This window comes from Aegilops tauschii, chromosome 1 (assembly GCF_002575655.3).
Source record: "Aegilops tauschii subsp. strangulata cultivar AL8/78 chromosome 1, Aet v6.0, whole genome shotgun sequence".
In the NCBI taxonomy this organism is placed as follows: domain Eukaryota; kingdom Viridiplantae; phylum Streptophyta; class Magnoliopsida; order Poales; family Poaceae; genus Aegilops; species Aegilops tauschii.
The window spans coordinates 45409654-45427568 of NC_053035.3; the positions used below are offsets into that span (position 1 = coordinate 45409654).

General features: G+C 44.4%; 3 protein-coding genes across 12 annotated transcripts in view; all 3 read left to right on the forward strand.

Moving 5' to 3' along the window:
• Positions 1-1276: 1276 nt before the first annotated feature.
• Positions 1277-5725, forward strand: LOC141041326 (wall-associated receptor kinase 2-like). Its single transcript, XM_073507463.1, has 3 exons — positions 1277-2177; positions 2756-2917; positions 3403-5725. The coding sequence occupies exons 1-3, from the start codon at positions 1277-1279 to the stop codon at positions 4389-4391; spliced, it is 2052 nt and encodes a 683-aa protein (XP_073363564.1). The 3' UTR covers positions 4392-5725.
• Positions 5726-6025: 300 nt separating this feature from the next.
• LOC109786796 (wall-associated receptor kinase 2) lies at positions 6026-17251 on the forward strand. 10 transcript variants are annotated; one of them, XR_012201539.1, is made up of 7 exons: positions 7212-7734; positions 7837-7941; positions 9198-10104; positions 10197-10358; positions 10785-11864; positions 12440-16748; positions 16837-17251. XR_012201539.1 is itself a non-coding variant. In XM_073507473.1 (5 exons), exons 3-5 carry the CDS (start codon positions 9201-9203, stop codon positions 11771-11773), a joined length of 2055 nt encoding a protein of 684 aa, XP_073363574.1. In that variant the 5' UTR covers positions 7212-7734; positions 7837-7941; positions 9198-9200; the 3' UTR covers positions 11774-12030. The 10 variants fall into 10 exon arrangements, 3 of the variants coding, with proteins under 3 accessions (XP_073363581.1, XP_073363574.1, XP_073363577.1); XR_012201538.1 differs by having other exon boundaries at positions 12440-16586; positions 16691-17251; XR_012201542.1 differs by having other exon boundaries at positions 12440-12656; positions 12750-17251.
• LOC141041343 (uncharacterized) overlaps positions 14410-17915 on the forward strand; it is a 30987-nt gene continuing 27481 nt past the window's right edge. Inside the window, exons 1-2 of the mRNA XM_073507482.1 lie at positions 14410-14667; positions 14761-15019. Of these exons, the coding sequence (XP_073363583.1) occupies positions 14500-14667; positions 14761-15019 (427 nt within the window). The 5' untranslated portion in view covers positions 14410-14499. The remainder of the gene's footprint in view (positions 14668-14760; positions 15020-17915) is intronic.

Consider the following 17915-nt stretch of genomic DNA (forward strand, 5'->3'; position numbering starts at 1 on the left):
CTTTGTATCGAGGAATTGTTGCATAGAGTTTATCCGACGGGAGGCCAGGATACCCAACCCACCCATATCCTTGGACAGACAGATGTCGGCCCACATCACCACGTGGTACTTCTGTCGATTGTTCATCGCCCGCTAGAAGAACCGGGACAGGTCTTTATCGAATGAACTATTCACTCTCTCCAGCAAAATGTACATCCCATCATATACATGGGGATACTGGAGAGATTAGAGTCAATCAAGATTCAAGACAGTCTTACTTTCCTTGGAAGTAAACCATTCACACCACGGTTCAGCCCGCGCGGCCACCTTTCCCATGAGAGGGTCAAACGCACTAAGAAGAAACTTCGAGTCAGAGAGCAGTATCCTCAAATACTCTATGGGAAGGTGGCCAGCCCGCAATTCAGGTTGTTCGCGATCCGTTGCTGCTCGGCCTCGGAGTATCCCAGAACAATCACCTCGCTCTTACCAAAATTATTTTTTAGCCCCGACATTTCTTCGAAACACAAGAGAAGCAACTGCAAGTTGACGATGTCTAGATCCGAACCCTCTACCATAATCATGGTATCATTCGCATACTGCTGGTGAGTGACCCAACCCCCAGGGATAATGTGAGCCACCACCCCTCGTAGGTGGCCGGCGGCCCTCGCCTTATCAAGGATGGTCGCAAGGGCGTCCACTGGCAGGTAGAAACAAAGGCAAAAGATTCACCTCATCCATTAGTTAAGGAGTCTAGAGTTGCTTTTACAAAAGCCACAAGAAGATTACATGGCCACTCTACTCTCCCGGTATAATGCAACCCAAATGTTTTGCGCCCACAATGACCTAAAACTTGGCCTCGCTTTGAATGTTTGATTGATTGTAGGATTGACTGGTGGATAGACTTGTGGCGGAAGACCCTAACATTTCTCTCACATCAAATGGTCCAACAAGTTAGCATGGTAGGGGAGGCCAACACTTTTCGGTTCGGCTTATTGGTGCTGGACATGTTGATCCACCAATCCTTAATAGAGAGCTCATCAATTAATGATGAAGTGTTGAAGTAGTCGAGGTTGAGCACCTCTTCATCATTTCCCATAGTCCGACCAACAGATTTGATGGTCTGTTTGCGAAGCGGACAAAGGCCACGGTTTGGCCATCCTTTTTTTCAACCTCTCTGCCGTCCAGATACAATTTTAAATTGCAACCAAGCGAAGAATTAACTATTCACCATCGACGGTTCCAATATAAAGCAGCTAGTGAGCTATGTTGCACAGGCATCAGCTGGTACAATATATCAATGCCGACGGCATTCTTGCTGACCGCCCTGCTACTGGCGGCAGCGGCAGCGACCAACGAGGCGGCAGGGAGCCTCGTCGTAACCCATGGCTGCGCGACGAGCTGCGGCGGCGTGGACATCCCCTACCCTTTCGGCATCGGCGGCGGCTGCTTCCGCAAGGGCTTCGAGATCGAGTGCGTCAACAGCAGCCGCGCTGTGCTCGCCGGCACGTCCATCCAGGTGATGCACCTGTCGTCGGACCCGGCCGAGTCGCTGGTGATGCTCCCCATTGGATGGATGTGCTTTAACGCCTCCAGCCCCAGCGAAGCCACGGGTTTCAGCTACGCCGAGACGGAGATGAACAAGGACGGCGTGTACCGCATCTCCAACACGCACAACATGCTCGTCGTCCTCGGCTGCAACACCTTCGCCTACACGGCCAGCGGGAAGACGCAGGGCGGCACCGATGCCTACACCTACTACACGGGCTGCATGTCCTTCTGCAACAACTCGGCCAGCGCACAGGACGGCCTCTGCGCCGGCGTTGGGTGCTGCCGCCTCGACATCCCGCCGGGCCTCACCGGCAACTACTTCAAGTTCCGTACCTACGACCACTCCACCATGATGGACTACAGCCCCTGCGACTACGCATTCCTCGTCGACAGGAACAACTACACCTTCCGACGGTCCGACCTCCTCATGGACACCAACCGGACCTCGCCGGTCTGGCTGGACTGGGCCATCCGCGGCAACGGCTCCGCTTCTGGCGACGTGTTCTCATGCACACAGGCGGCCAAGACGGGTCAGTCCGCATGCGTCAGCGCGCACAGCGACTGCGTGGATTCCACCAATGGGCCTGGCTACAACTGCAAGTGCTCCAAAGGCTACGAGGGCAACGCCTACCTTGCCGACGGATGCACCAGTAAGTAGTACTTTCTGTGAGATTCTATGAAATTCGTTGAATTTCAGTAATCTCAGTAGTCCCTGAAATATTTACCTTTCCACCAAATTATTTCAGTAGTATACAGGAATTCAAATATTTTCCATTTAAAAAAAATATTTAATTGAATCCAATAGAGTAGTTCGGCCCTCTGAACGAAATGCAAACCGAAATTGATTTCGGTTGCTTGCTGGATTTTTTTCTAAAACTGAAAGAGAAAACCAGTAGTACTGCTCGTACTAGTACGTTTTAGTTGTACACACACTGTTTTATACCGTGTTAGCATGGTGACATTTTTCACTTAGCATTTAGTAACTTTGACTGCCAATCGTTGTATGAAATATGTACGGACAAATCAAATATGAAACTAGTAATTTGATGGTAGTTTCCAGCCAATACATATGAAGATCATTTTTCTTGTTAATCAGTACTCAAAATAGAAGTCTGACTGCATGTTTTTCTGACTGCATGTTTTTTAAGACATCGTTGTTATTAGAAATATGGTTTAAGGAGGTCGATCGATGCCCTAATGATTATTTTTGTGAATTTGTGCAACACAGATATAGATGAATGTGCACATCCAGCAAAGTATCATTGCTACGGTGTCTGCAAGGACACTCAAGGATCTTACCAATGCACCTGTCATCCAGGTTATGAGAGCGATGACCCAAGAACTGGACCCTGCGCTCCAAAGTTCCCACTTGCTGCACAGATTTCCATAGGTAACCTCAGGCAAACAACTTTGAATGTTTTGATTTTGCTAATTATCAGTTTCGCAATTATTTAATTTTTGTATGTTCACTTAAAGTAGACAACACAAATTAAGCAATCTTTCTATGTAGCTCTTTTTATATGTACTTTGTTATAGTCTAGTCCCTCCTGGAGTTAGCTAGCTAGCTGAATGAGTGGGTCGATGTGAGGGGAGTGATGAATATTGTTTGAGACCTACAAGTGACCTGACTTAAAAAAGTTTCAGTCAACTGATGAACAAACAAGTCCCCACCAAGGGGCACAATCTTATATCATGTAGGATCTAAGACGCGGGTACATTCAATTTCAGTATCTTACTTTTCTTTAAGTTAAAATATATGCAGTTATTCAAAGCAATGCGGAAACTTAAAAATGAACTTACTGAATTTGTTAGCAGAATAATAATTAGGATATTTTTCATTAAATTATTTAGGTTTGCTTCTTTGTCCATATATAGGTGTAATAGGTGGTACACTTGTCATCGCATTAGTGGCATTCATCATTATTATTCGAAAAGAGAAGCGGAAGACCAGGGAGTTTTATGAGAAAAATGGTGGTCTTACCTTGGAGAAAGCTAAAGTTATAAAGCTTTTCAAAAAGGAGGAGCTCAAGCCAATTTTAAGAAGTAGCAATTTAATTGGAAAAGGTGGCTTTGGTGAAGTTTACAAGGGGGTTGTTGATAACATACTAGTTGCAGTAAAGAAACCAATTAGCGGTAATGTGCTGGAGAACAAGCAATTTGCAAATGAAGTCATCATACAGTCTCAAGTCATCCACAAGAACATCGTTAAGCTTATAGGTTGTTGCCTAGAAGTGGATACCCCCATGCTAGTGTACGAGTTCATTTCCAAAGGAAGCTTGCATGACATTCTTCATGAGTCCGAGAAGAGGGAGCCACTCAACTTGGATGTGCGTCTAAGCATTATTGTGGAATCGGCACATGGTCTAGCTTATATGCATTCCCAAGCCCATACCAAAATCCTGCACGGTGATGTTAAACCAGCAAATATACTTTTGGATGACAACTTTGTGCCAAAGATCTCAGACTTTGGCATATCGAGGTTGATTGCAGTAGATAAGGAACACACTGCAAATGTCATTGGTGACATGACTTATATGGATCCAGTATACCTACAAACAGGCCGACTGACTGAAAAAAGTGATGTCTACAGTTTTGGGGTTGTCATCTTAGAGGTCATTAGCAGGAAGAAGGCCACTCATTCCGACAATAACAACTTAGTGACGAGTTTCCTTGAGTGTCATAAAGAAGGGAAGAAAGCAACTGAGTTGTTTGATAAGGAAATTGCCATAGCAGGAGATTTGGAGCTTCTTGACACTCTGGCCGGTATTGCTGTGGAATGTCTTAACCTTGATGTGGATCAAAGACCATCAATGACAAATGTCGTGGCACGTCTTCTCACATTGAATAGATCCCGTGTGTTGTAACTGGTTTCTGAGGTTGAGTTTTAACATGTATGGAAATTTATCATGCATCACACTTCTTCCCATTCCAAAGTCAACGTGCATCTCCCAGTAAGATAGGCAACTATCAAGGCGTGAATTTTCTGTATTTGTTGTTGTGAGTAGCAGAGGAGGCCATCCTTAGTTCTTGAAATTTTGTATGACTGTAGCAAGTAACTATGTGGTTTATGTGACCAAATTTATGGAATAACTAATTAAATTCCCGCGTGCTACTATTGTGATTTGCTCTTGCTCCTGAAAACCTCAACGTGCTTGCCATGAAACCGTACATTCCATGACAATATCAAGGGTGTTCATAAGAACTCAAAATTTCACTAAAATGTGCTCAAGTATACAATTCTTGTTCTTCACAATGTTTTTTCAGTTTCAGGGGTTCCCATAGAAAAGACGTGTCAACAGTGAATTAATGATACCTACACTACTCGGAAGGCTCCAAGGCTCTATACAAAATAAGTGGTTTTAGTTCAAATTTGCCAAATTTGAACTAAAACCATGACATTATTTTTGGGACGGAGGGAGTATGTACTTAATTCGTGGATGTAGCCTTTTTTTTGCTTGCTGGCCCTGGCAAATGGAAACAGATAATTCCAACAAGCAACAAATGAGTATGGTTAAAAAAATGGACGTGTGATCTGGAAAAATCAAATTGCCACGTTAAACTTTAAAACTGCCATCATTTAGATAAAAAATGCCGTGTACAAAAAAATAGACATTTTCTTATGAAAAAAACATAGGAACATAAATTCATAAATGCCATGCTCTGAAATATGAAGATTGCCCTGCTACTTTATAAAATTTCCATTTCTCTGATTTATAAATTTACGTGATAAATAAAAATGCCATGCCAATAAAAATGGAAATGACACCCTCTTAATAATAAAACTGTCAGCCATAATAAAAATTCCATGCTCTCAATAATAAAACTACCATCCTGTTTATAATAAAACTGGCATGCTCCTAATAATAAAATGTCATGCAATTAATAACAAAAATGAGATGCTCTTGATCATAAAACTTCCATCCTCTTGATAATAAAAGTGACATGTTACTAATTATTGAAACGACATACTCTTAATAAAACAAATGCCATGTGAGAAAGTAAAAAAAAAACAATTCCAAAAAAAGTCATGAATACGTGATAAAATTTCCCAAAAACTTGCCATGGGGGCATTCCGAAAAGACCTAGAACACTTTTTTTGGAACGAAGACGCCAAAGACGTCCGGCTTTAAATTAATAAAGCCAACAGGGCCAAAGACCTAGAACTTGCAATGCTACCTATAACAAAAATACACATGGCAAGTTTGAAATCTTCCCCTCTAAAAAATAGGGATTTTTTATTTTAAAAATACGAAAAATTGCCATTTTAGGAAAAAAAAATCAAATGAGCGTAAATGTATTTGAATACATAAATGTATTTGAGTGCATGTGTTCACAGACCCCGTTTCAGCCCAAGTGGTGAGTGTGCACCGCGTTGGTGTATCATTTCCGCAAAGTTTTAGCTCTCCCGAATAATGACACGTTCGGAAGGAAACCCGCCACCTGCACGGCTGCACGTAATTACGGAGTAGTAGCATTTTGCTTGGACCTGTATTTTTTTATTTTTGGTGATGAATAACTTGGACCTGTAATGTAGTAATCTCTAACGTTCTGGGTCCTGTACTCTGGCTTCATTTTGGTTAATGTTTTTTGATCTTTTAAAAAGACAAATTTGGCGTGTGACAATCAATGTGATTCACCGTGCTGCCAGCGGGCACCTAGTACGTGATGTAGGCCGCGGTGCACAGGTCGCCCCGAGAGAGAGCAGCACACACTCGATCAGAGCCGGGCGGTCAGGCGCGTTCACACCGCCACACTGCGCGCAAGTGGTGAGGCAGGCTCATTTACATCAGACGGACAGGAGTAAGTGCACCTCCACTAGCTACATGCTCATGCTCTCGTACTAAAGAGAGCGGGAAACAGAGTGAGCTCGGCCGACCCAAGAGGCGACCCCGTGCGAGACCTTGGCGTTGACCGGAGGTCTCCGGTCTCCGGTGCGCGCCGTCGTCTCCCCGGCGGCGAGCTCTGGTTGCGATCTGAGGTCCGTTGTGCCTTGTGCGTCTGGTTTCACATCCACTTTTGTTTCTTCCAAGTGTGTTCTGTGTTTCGTCTGGTCGCGACTCGCTTCGCGGTTTCGATCTGTTTTCAGCGCGCACGGAAACAAGTTTGGATCTGACAGTGTCCTCGCGCGCAGTTCAGTGTGTGTATCCTTTCTATTGTGACTAGTTGGATCTTCTTCCGTTCGTTCGGTTGGTCTGTTTAAGATTGGATGAATGCTGCATGGTTAGATTATTTTCTACTGTATATATAAGCGGCATGATGGGAGTATTTCATCATGCGGCCATTCATGAGCACCCACAACCTAGATTATGTTGTTGTTGTTGAGAAACACCCATAAACATAGATTGCTCTCAGCATTTCAGCTTAAGTACTGCACCCTTTTTTGCTGCTTTGTCAACAAAAAATGAGGCGGGGGGGGGGGGGGGGGACCCCTTTCTTTAAATAACAAACTGTACTTTTTTTCAGTGAAAATTTCAGCATACGTTTTTTGTTAGACAAAAAAATTCAGCATACGTTTTTTTTTCGAGAATAAAAAAAATTCAGCATACGCATTGTATGGAGAGAAGAGAATAGTTTGCTCGAGCAGGAGGAGGGAGCGGGCCGTTCGCAGCCCACCTAAACTCGTACGTGGGAGCCCATGGATCAGTATCTTAGTTTTGTACTGATATGCGAATGGGCGGGCCCATAGTACGCTCGGCCTTCCACACCCAGGCCCGAGCCTTCAACCAGCTGCCGACCCGCCGGAGCAGATAGGGTCGTCTCCGGCGCCGACGTCCCCCCCTGCCCCCCTCCCACACACCGGCATCAGCCCGACCTGCTCTCTCTCCCTCCGTGATGCTCCACCGTGTAATCTCGGCCTGCCTGCCTCCAGGAGCTCGCGTCGATGCCCGCCGCCACGAGCCCGGCTCCAGGGGCTCCAAGAGAGATCACGGCAGGGTTCCCTCCCCGCCGACGGAGCTCCTTCTTTCACCGGAGCTCCCTTACCCGCCGGATCCGACCCCCTCCAGCCCAACTCCGGCCTCGACCGGCTCTGCTCCGGGCAGCGACGTCGTGCAAGCAGCGCAGATGGCGATGGGGTGGCGTTCCGTGCAGCACCTTCACCGTGCGAATCGGCGTGACACTTGACATCTTTGCAATTAGCTGCTTGTGCCGCACATTTGAGCTGACCATCTAGACGATGACTTCCGAGGATGTTACTTCCATTTTGCGGTTAGTCCTCGTTCCTGCCTTGCAATCATATAGACACAGAGAGGATAGCGTGCATTGTAGATTTGCAGCTTGTAATTTTCAACAGTAGCAGTGCACTTGCAGGTTTGCTTCAGGGATGTATGGTCAGGGAAACAAGCATATATGCTTGGCACACTGATGTCTGAAGAAATTAACATGGGATGTTCAGATATATTGTTGAGGAATTAGGTAGTGTGCTACCAAGGAACTGTATGTGTCGTGTATGATTAGCAATTGTGCAATAATATAGATACAGAGAAGAACCAGCAATTAAAGATTGATTTCCATCAAAGGCTGGTGTGCATTTCAGATTTGCAGGTTGTAGTATTCAACAGTAGTAATGCACTTGCAGATGTGCTTCATGGATGTATGGGTAGGGAGACAATGATGCATATATGCCTGACACACTAATGTCTGAAGAAATTAGTGCAATGCTCAGACATATTTGTTGAAGAATTAGGTTGTGTGCTACCGGGTAATTCTGTAATTGTATGTTCCTTGTATGATTATTAGGCGTTCTGCAACTTAACAATGGGTAACTACTAAACTTTGCAGTGCAATTTTACAATGAATAACTTCTAAAGTTTATAGTGGTAGTCTTGCCTAGGCAGACCATGTAGTATTGTAGTGAAATATGTGCTAATTAAACATGACACATATAAATCTAGTGGTATTTTGGAAATTGTTTTGTTGCCCATATCTACCGCAAAACAGTAGGAAATAACACAATATCAGCTAATCAGAACACAATAATAGTCCAGGGGTATTAAAGACTTCCCATCAGACAATTCAGACCATGAGCCCAAACGACAGAAAAAGAAAAGAATGACTGCATTTGTTTAGCGACTTTTTTTCACCGCTATTCAGCGGGCAGTTAAGCTTAAGCCGTCTCCTCCAGCCGAAAAGAACCAGGCCTTAATATGGCTGGTGGACATGTAGTTGGCAGCAGAAGTCCGAAATGCCCATGTTTGCTCGATGATGTTTGAGTCCTGATTAAGCAGGGTTTATTAGGTTTTACGTATAGCACAAATCATATATTTGGCACATGTTTTTAATGGAAATTAACTTTTTTATTATGAAGTGAAATGATGCATTGAACAATGTTTTAATGTAGGAAATATCATTTAAAGATGATACAAAATTATCTAAAGATGATTATATACAACCAAGCTGTGTTACTACACACATTAAGAAATTGTTCGTAGACACTGGAGCAGATCAGAGAACAAGAGATTGCACACTTTGAAGAAATTGTTATCACACAAAATTGACCAAAATGTGGGATCCTGCCGGCATAAGCGGGCATCCCAAGCTCAGTGTGCACCTTGATGATTACTTTGGCGTCTACTACATGTTGCTTTGTTCTTTGGTTTGCTAGCATTTTGTGTGCAAGTTCCATATTCCCATCTATGGTTCCATATAAAGCAGTGACTTATGTTGCACAGGCAATGCCAACGGCATTCTTGCTGCCCGCGGTGCTCCTGGCGGCAGCGGCAGCGGCAGCCACCACGGAGGCGACCAAGAACCTCGTCGTGACTCGTGGCTGCGTGACGAGCTGCGGTGGCGTGGACATCCCCTACCCCTTCGGCATCGGCAGCGGCTGCTTCCGCAAGGGCTTTGAGATTGAGTGCATCAACAACAGCCCTGTGCTTGCCGGCACGTCCATTCACGTGGTACACCTGTCGGGGGATCCTGCAGAGTCGCTGGTGATGCTCCCCGTTGGGTGGCAGTGCTACAACACAAGCAGCCCAGACAAGGTCGAGGCCAGCAGCCATGGTGAGACGGAGATGAACAAGCATGGTGTGTACCGCCTGTCCAACACGCACAACATGCTCGTCATCCTAGGCTGCAACACCATGGGCAACATTGGGAGCGTCAGAACCACGCGCGACGTTGACGAATACTCCTACTACATGGGGTGCATGACCTTCTGCAACTACTCGGCGACTGCGCAGGATGGCCTCTGCGCCAGTGTCGGGTGTTGCCATGTCGACATCCCGCCGGGGCTCACCCACAACTACTTCTATTTCCGTGTGTACGACCACACCGGCATGATGGACTTCAGCCCATGCGACTACGCCTTCCTCGTCGACAGGACCAACTACACCTTCCGGCGGTCTGACCTCCTCAGGGACACAAACCGGACCTCGCCGGTGTGGCTGGACTGGGCCATTCGCGGCGATGACGACTCCACCTCATTATCGTGCGCTGAAGCGGCCAAGGCCACGACAACGGAGTACGCCTGCGTCAGCAATCACAGCGACTGTGTCAACGCCACCAATGGGCCTGGTTACAACTGCAGGTGCTCCAAAGGCTACCAGGGCAACGCCTACCTTGTCAACGGCTGCAGCAGTAAGACCGACGCTTTGCTTCGTACAACTATGATTTTCTTTATTGATCAATGTCCTAATGTAGCGATTATTATATGAATTTGCACAACACAGACATAGATGAATGTGCGGATCCAGCAAAGTATCCTTGCAAAGGTGTATGCAGGGACACCGAAGGATCTTACCAATGCACCTGTGGTCCAGGTTATGGGAGCGATGACCCAAAAACTCAACGCTGTACTCCAAAGTTCCCACTTGCTGCACAGATTTGCATAGGTAACCTCAGACGACTTACTACATCTCAATATGTATCAGTTTTGCTATCCTGTCTCTCTATAAATATAGTCCTGTTACGTATATTTTAGTATTTTGTACGATATATACTATAGTTCAGCCCCCTGTAGAGTTACCTACCTGAGTGGAAGGGTTATGTGTAGGACGTTTTTGAGTGGGGTGATGATTATTGCTCGGGACTTGAAAAGCATGTGAAAATATATCTGAAAGAACTTCGGTCACCTGGTAACACTATCGTGTATGATATGAGACACGGTGTACGTTTAGTTTCAGTATCTTGCAATCCTTTTTATTAATGTTTGCAGTGCTTCTAAGTGGGGAGTAAACTCAAATGTTAACTTACTATCTTTTGCTCGGAATAATAATCAGAAATTTTAGTTAGTTACGTTTGCTTCGTTGTTCATATAGGTACAATAGGTGGTGCACTTGTCATCGCATTTACGGCATTCGTCATTATTATTCGGAAAGAGAAGCGGAAGACCAAAGAGTTCTATGAGAAAAATGGTGGTCTTACCTTAGAGAAAGCTAAAGTTATAAAGCTTTTCAAAAAGGAGGAGCTCAAGCCAGTTTTAAAGATTAGCAATTTAATTGGAAAAGGTGGCTTTGGTGAAGTTTACAAGGGGGTTGTTGATGACATACTAGTCGCAGTAAAGAAACCAATTAGTGGTAATGTGCTGGAGAACAAGCAATTTGCAAATGAAGTCATCATCCAATCCCAAGTCATCCACAAGAACATTGTTAGGCTCATAGGTTGTTGCCTAGAAGTGGATACCCCCATGCTAGTGTACGAGTTCATTTCCAAAGGAAGTTTGCATGAAATTCTTCACAGGGTTGACAACAAGGAGCCTCTCAACTTGGATGTGCGTCTAAGCATTGTTGCCGAATCAGCACATGGTCTAGCTTATATGCATTCACAGGCCCATACCAAAATCCTGCACGGTGATGTTAAACCAGCAAATATACTTTTGGATGACAGCTTTGTGCCAAAGATCTCTGACTTTGGCATATCAAGGTTGATTGCAATAGACAAGGAACACACTGCAAACGTCATTGGTGACATGACTTATATGGACCCAGTATACCTGCAAACAGGCCTATTGACTGAAAAAAGTGATGTCTACAGTTTTGGGGTTGTCATCTTAGAGGTCATTAGCAGGAAGAAGGCCACTCATTCTGACAATAACAGCTTGGTGACGAGTTTCCTCGAGTGCCACAAAGAGAAGAAGAAAGCAACCGAGTTGTTTGATAAGGAAATTGCAACCACAGGAAATTTGGAGCTTCTTGACACACTAGCAGGGATTGCTGTGGGATGTCTCAACCTTGATGTGGATCAAAGGCCATCAATGACAGACGTTGTGGCGCGCCTTCTCACATTGAATCGATCACGTATGGTGTAACTTGGTTTGCGGAGTTGAGTTTTAGCAACATGTATGAACCTTTATTGTGCATCACATTTCTTCCCATTCCAAAGTCGAAGTGCATCTTCAAGTAAGATATGCAACTTTCGATGTGTGAACCTTCCCTTATTGTATTTGCTGCTCTGAGAAGTAGGGGTTTCAGAGAACTTGTAGTACGAATGTAGCAAGTAATCGCGTGTTTTATGTGACCAAATGTATGGATTAATTAATTAAATTCATGTGTGCTGTTGTTGCGATTTGCTCTTGCTCCTGGAAACCTCAACGTGCTCTCTATGAAACAGTGCATTTCATGACAATATCTAGGGGTGATCATAAGAATTCAGAGATCTGCTAGAGTATTCTCAAGCATGAAATTCTTTTTCTTGACCATACCTTTTCAATTCAAGGGTTCCTTGTGATTATGCACTAGAGTGATTTGCAAGGATGTATCATGCTGTATACTGATCTGCGGACAACGGAAGTTTGTTTGTGTTTGCGTTACTACTCCAGCAAAAAGTCCTTTATTTTTGGTAGTTCTATGCTGTAATTCGTTACAAGTTTGGGAAACGTGTGATAGGAACACCCATACATTCTGTCACAATGTTGCTGTTGGCACTTTGTTTTCTCCCCCTTTTTTGTAACTTTTTGTTCTATTTTGCATCACAGAAATTGTCCCGGTCGGCCTCATTTAATTGCCCCGCAATGCTTGAAATGGTGTCACGCATGAAGGAGTCTTCATCCATGTCAGCAGGCTCCAAGAAGCAACCCGGTCATGAAGCTTCTTCCGTTTCAAACAAAGGCATCTTAACACTTGCTGAGACGTCATATTGAGCCCGACATCAACGTAGCAGATAGAGAGTTTGGGGACAAGCAAGCAGAAAAGGTAACTAGGTACCTTTAACATCTGTTTTCTTTCCTCTGCCAACAAAAATGCTAGTACATGATATGGTGGAATTAAGCAATCAAGGAAAAACAGGGAGAAATGCAACCGATGGGCGTTTACTGAAGGGGCAGAGAGTTCAATCGATTTCTGAATTTTGGAGCTATAGTGTGTCTTGAAAATGTGAGACAACGATATTCAAGACGCACCCCAGCCATCGTCTGTCAATCAAACTGAACGATATGATGTTATAACTGATACAGGTTAAACTAAATTAATAGCGCTTACGGTATTCAGCAGTCTGATGACCGAGTCGACCACTTGAACATTCACACAAAAGAGAATTGTGATCACACTGGTGCGTACAAATTATCTGGGCTGATTGCAACCCGGTGCAGAGAATTACAAGAGGCAAAGGATGTGTGTCTTCTCTGCTTTTTGCCGGTTAAGCAAGGACACCTGATGTTCTCAAGTCACATCCAAGTATCAATTTTTGCTTACGGGATCAAGTATCGGAATTTCATTGTACATAATGCAGCCAATAGTAGTTTGTGGGTTTTCTCCCCTCCACCTCACCCTTGGGTGTAGAAGAATGGAGCAGACATCTGGAAGTTAAAAAAAAAAGGAGCAACCAACTGCAGATTACAGTGAATCTGGCCATTTTGCACCTGAAACAAAATGCCATCAGAGAGCATGCCATCAGCACGGCAATGCCAGAGTTGTTCCCAGCCAAAAATCAGCAAGAAGCTCGTTGGCCATCAACACTCGGCAGGCAATAATATTTTACTAGGAAAAAAAAGAGGCAATAATACATCAGAATAACGCGTCGCTGCGATTCATGGGTTAGAACTCTTTCGATTATTTTTTCTACAAGTTGCAACTAGCTACTCTTGGTCTTATCTACGACAAGTTGCAGGTCTCCCTTTCGATTAGTACGCAATCATGTGTTTTTCTAATCACCTGTCGTGTTAGTTATACATTATTGTTGGGCAATCACGGGTATTAGCATAAATATATGGTGCACGCAAAACCCGGCGACTTCACATGCCAACTGCCCCGATCGAGGAAGGCATCTAGCAGAGGAAGACATTTGCAAACTTGCAAATTTACAGCTGGACCCTTGAAACTACAAATTGTACGAACACACGGGATTCAGAAACTTCCACCTGAAGCAAAAAAGCTCAAACTTCATATATGCTCCCTTAGAGATTTTACTACGGACTGCATACGGAGCAAAATGACTGAATCTACACTCTAAAATATGTCTATATACATCCGTATGTAGTTTGTATTGAAATCCTAGAAAGGTTTGTATTTAGAAACGGAGGGAGTACACAAAAACCCAAGATGGGTGCTAGTTAATTTGATTTTCCGAATTTACAAATTGGACTGACCCGGCCGTCTTCTCCAGCGCGCGTCTTTCAAAATGCGGGCTGCCTCTGCACCCAGCCGGCCGGCCATTTCTTTAATTGATGGCGACTGGGACTTGGGTACCAGCTACTGCAGGGAGAAAGCATATGCCCGGTCAGTCCAGATCTAGATCTACTTATTTCCCTTTGGTCAATGCTTTTGCTTGCTCGGCATCATCGTTCAGCTCGTGATCTGGAAGCCAAGAAGCAACCCAAGTCTTGCAGGGACTCTGTTCCCCGTCGCCTCCTTCGATCTCCATGTGAGTATTCAAGACGTTCCTAGCTAGCTGATTCCTCCTCCCTCTCCAGCTCGTTGAGTACCTGCTTAATTTGCCTTGTGCAGCAACGAAGGAAGCAGAAGCTATCAATCATATTCATATCCATATCTGTATGCGCGCTAGCGCTTGATAGAAAGCTTATTGCCTTCGTACACGAAAATGGACCAACCTGAGCTTGAGGTTTCGGAGATAGACGAACTGGAACGCGTCGTAGGTGATGCAGGAGCGAAGGCAAGACGTCTCGAGCTTTCACTTCTCGAGCGCATAACGAATCGTTTCTCTGATGAACGTAGAATTGGTAGCGGTGGATTTGGAGAGGTTTACCTGGTATGAACGAATACACTCCTACCTCCTTAGATATTATAAGGAATTCCTATCTCGTTAATTTGTACTAACTCCTTACTGTGGCCGAATCTATAGGGAGTGCTTCCAAGTGGCCTACGTATTGCTGTAAAGAAGCTTTACCCTATAGCTGGATTGGATGAAATTGCATTTGCAAATGAAATTTCTATCATTATGAAGGTTGCTCACGAGAACATAGTGCGACTCATAGGCTACTGTGATCACACGAATCATGAACACATCGAACACAACGGGAAGTTGATTTTCGCAAAGTACAGACAAATATTGATCTGTACGGAGTATATGCCGAACGGAAGCCTTACTAGTCATATAAATGGTAAGATCTATAACAACACTGCATGCCCGCCTCAGTATTAACCACTCTTTGCGTTCCGGCTTAGTCTTGTAAGTTCTTTTTCTTGCTCCAAACATTTTCGTAGTCTCACATAAAGAAAAAAAATAAGATGGAGTGTGTGTAAGAGTTAACACTAGTAGAAAACTGGGCTTTGGTCACAGGGCAATATTCACATTAGTCCCGGTTCAGTCACGAACCGGGATTAATGTGAGCATTGGTCCCGGTTCGTGCGGCCAGGGGCCGGCCGGGCCTCGTGGGGGCATTGGTCCCGGTTCGTCCGGCCCCTTTGGTCCCGGTTGGTGGGACAAACCGGGACCAATGGGCCTCGCTCCTGGCCCATCACCATTGGTCTCGGTTGGTGGCTTGAACCGGGACCAGAGGCTCACCCTTTAGTCCCGGTTCATACCACAAACCGGGACTAAAGGGTTGGTCCTAGTAGCGGTCAGAGTTTAGTCCCACCTCGCCAACCGAAGGGCGCTCACACCGGTTTATAAGCCCGTCCCTCTCTGCCTTGTTGAGCTCCTCTCAAAGTGAAAATAGATGCCCTTATACACAGAATTTGACCTAAATTCAGAGTAATTTTTTTTTAATTTCATAGAAATTTATTATGAATTTAGGTTGAATTTTCTCTATAGGCGCATCTATGTTCATTTTTTTATAGTAAATAAAATAAATAAACCTTAATAAAATAAATAAAAATAAATAAAATAAACTATAGTAAATAAAATAAATAAACCTTAATAAAATAAATAAAAATAGCAGCAGTAAAATAAATAAAAATAAAATAAATAAAGTAAAATACATAAGTAATTAGAAACAAAATGGAATAAAATAAATAAGTTTTTTGTTGTAAGTAGAAACAAAACAAAATAAATAAAGCAAAAGAGAAAACAAAAAACAGGGAAAAAAATTATGCCACCTACTGGGCCACCACGGCCTGAATACGACTTGAAACCCATCCATGGGCCAGGATTCAGGTCCGCAGAAGGCCCAGTAGGCCCCACAGGCAAAGAGAACGGTTAGACCCGAAAGCCTGCAGTTGAGAGGAGCTCGAGAGGGTGGGCGCAGCAGCGCTTATAAACCACTCTCGAGCTCTCTCAACTAGCGAGGTGGGACTAAACTTTTGACGCGGGGCAGGACATGGCCTTTGGTCCCGGTTAGTGCCACCAACCGGGACTAAAGGGGGGCATGCGTACCGGTTCATGGCACCAACCGGGACCAATGCCCCCCTTTAGTCCCGGTTGGTGCCACGAACCGGCACCAATGAGTTGCCTATATATACCCCATCGCCACAGCAGAGCACTCCATAGTGCTCTGTTTTTTCTGGCCGGCGAGGGGAGGGCATTTGGGTGCTCTAGCTCACCTCCTATGCACATGAGGTGTTCGATGAAATGTCTGAGCCACACTAGTTAATCTTTCTCCTCTCGAAACTCGACCTCCGAGCTCCATTTTCCCCGAGATTTGTCTAGGTTTAGCGGTCCATCACGTCCCGTCCCCATCTTCACCGCCGTCGATCGCCCGCGCTGATCTCGTCGCCAGCACCACCGTGGTGAGCCTCTTGTTCTTATCTTCTTTCTGAAAGAAAAAAAATTCTTACTTTAGATAGATACTTGTCTAATTTTGTTACTATTATTATTCCTTCTTATTACATAGTGCGATGGTTTTGGTATCCGCCCCCGTCGGCCCTCGTCCTGTCTATGATTCGGATGTGGTATATATTATCTTTTTATAACTATTTGGTTCATTTATTGTTTATGACAAATATGCTGACCAACGTGACATAGATTTTATTTATCTAGGAGGTGGTTGAACCGGAAATTCCAACCGACCCTATTGTCGAGAGGTTAAATTTAGTTGAAGAAGAAAACAATTACTTGAAGGAAAAAATAAAAAAAATTGAGGAGGAGAAGATGATATTGGAGTTGCATGTTGCGAATGTCGTCGATGATCACAAGATCAAGATGGATGCAATGCGCTTGAAGATTAGAAAGATTAGAAAATATGCCATTCATACCGAGGCTTGGTATCATTATGCCGTTGGATTAATTGTTACCTTGGTTGCGATTATGATCGCATTTGTTTTCGCATTGAAATATTTTACATAGTTTCAATGTATGGTTTAATTAATTAGATGCTCTGGAAAGCTATATATATGTTGTTAGATGAGAACTATGTATGTACTTTGGTTTTAATGTGATGATGAACTTCTATTAATTTGGTCACTTAATTATCTATTCATGATGTTCTGTAATGGTTTTTGAGACACTTAATTATATATAATGCACGCAGACGAACCGGCAATGGATGTACGGTGACAGACACACCTCCGAGTACATTAAGGGCGTGCATGATTTTCTCGAAGTGGCTGAGGCAAACAAGCAGAATGGTTTTATGTGTTGTCCATGCCCTACATGTTGGAATACGAAATCTTACTCTGACCGGAAAATCCTTCACACCCACCTGCTTTACAAGGGTTTCATGCCACACTATAATGTTTGGACGAGGCACGGAGAAATAGGGGTTATGATGGAAGAGGGCGAAGAAGAAGAGGACGATGACAACTATGTGCCCCCTAAATACGGTGATGCTGCAACGGGGGAAGCTGCTGAAGATCAAGAGGAACCAGACGATGTGCCCAATGATGCTGCAAGGGGGGAAGCCGCTGAAGATCAAGAGGAACCAGTGCCCGATGATGATGATCTCCGCCGGGTCATTGTCGATGCAAGGACGCAATGCGAAAGTCAAAAGGAGAAGCTGAAGTTCGATCGCATGTTAGAGGATCACAAAAAAAGGGTTGTACCCCAATTGCGAAGATGGCAACACAAAGCCCGGTACCATACTGGAATTGCTGCAGTGGAAGGCAGAGAATGCTGTGCCT

Coding starts and splice junctions, on each gene's coding strand:
- LOC141041326 (XM_073507463.1), top strand. CDS start 1,277: ATGCCGACGGCATTCTTGCTGACCGCCCTGCTACTGGCGGCAGCGGCA. Junction 2,178..2,755: donor CCTTGCCGACGGATGCACCA/GTAAGTAGTACT, acceptor TGTGCAACACAG/ATATAGATGAATGTGCACAT. Junction 2,918..3,402: donor TGCTGCACAGATTTCCATAG/GTAACCTCAGGC, acceptor GTCCATATATAG/GTGTAATAGGTGGTACACTT.
- LOC109786796 (XM_073507480.1), top strand. CDS start 9,201: ATGCCAACGGCATTCTTGCTGCCCGCGGTGCTCCTGGCGGCAGCGGCA. Junction 10,105..10,196: donor CCTTGTCAACGGCTGCAGCA/GTAAGACCGACG, acceptor TGCACAACACAG/ACATAGATGAATGTGCGGAT. Junction 10,359..10,784: donor TGCTGCACAGATTTGCATAG/GTAACCTCAGAC, acceptor TTGTTCATATAG/GTACAATAGGTGGTGCACTT.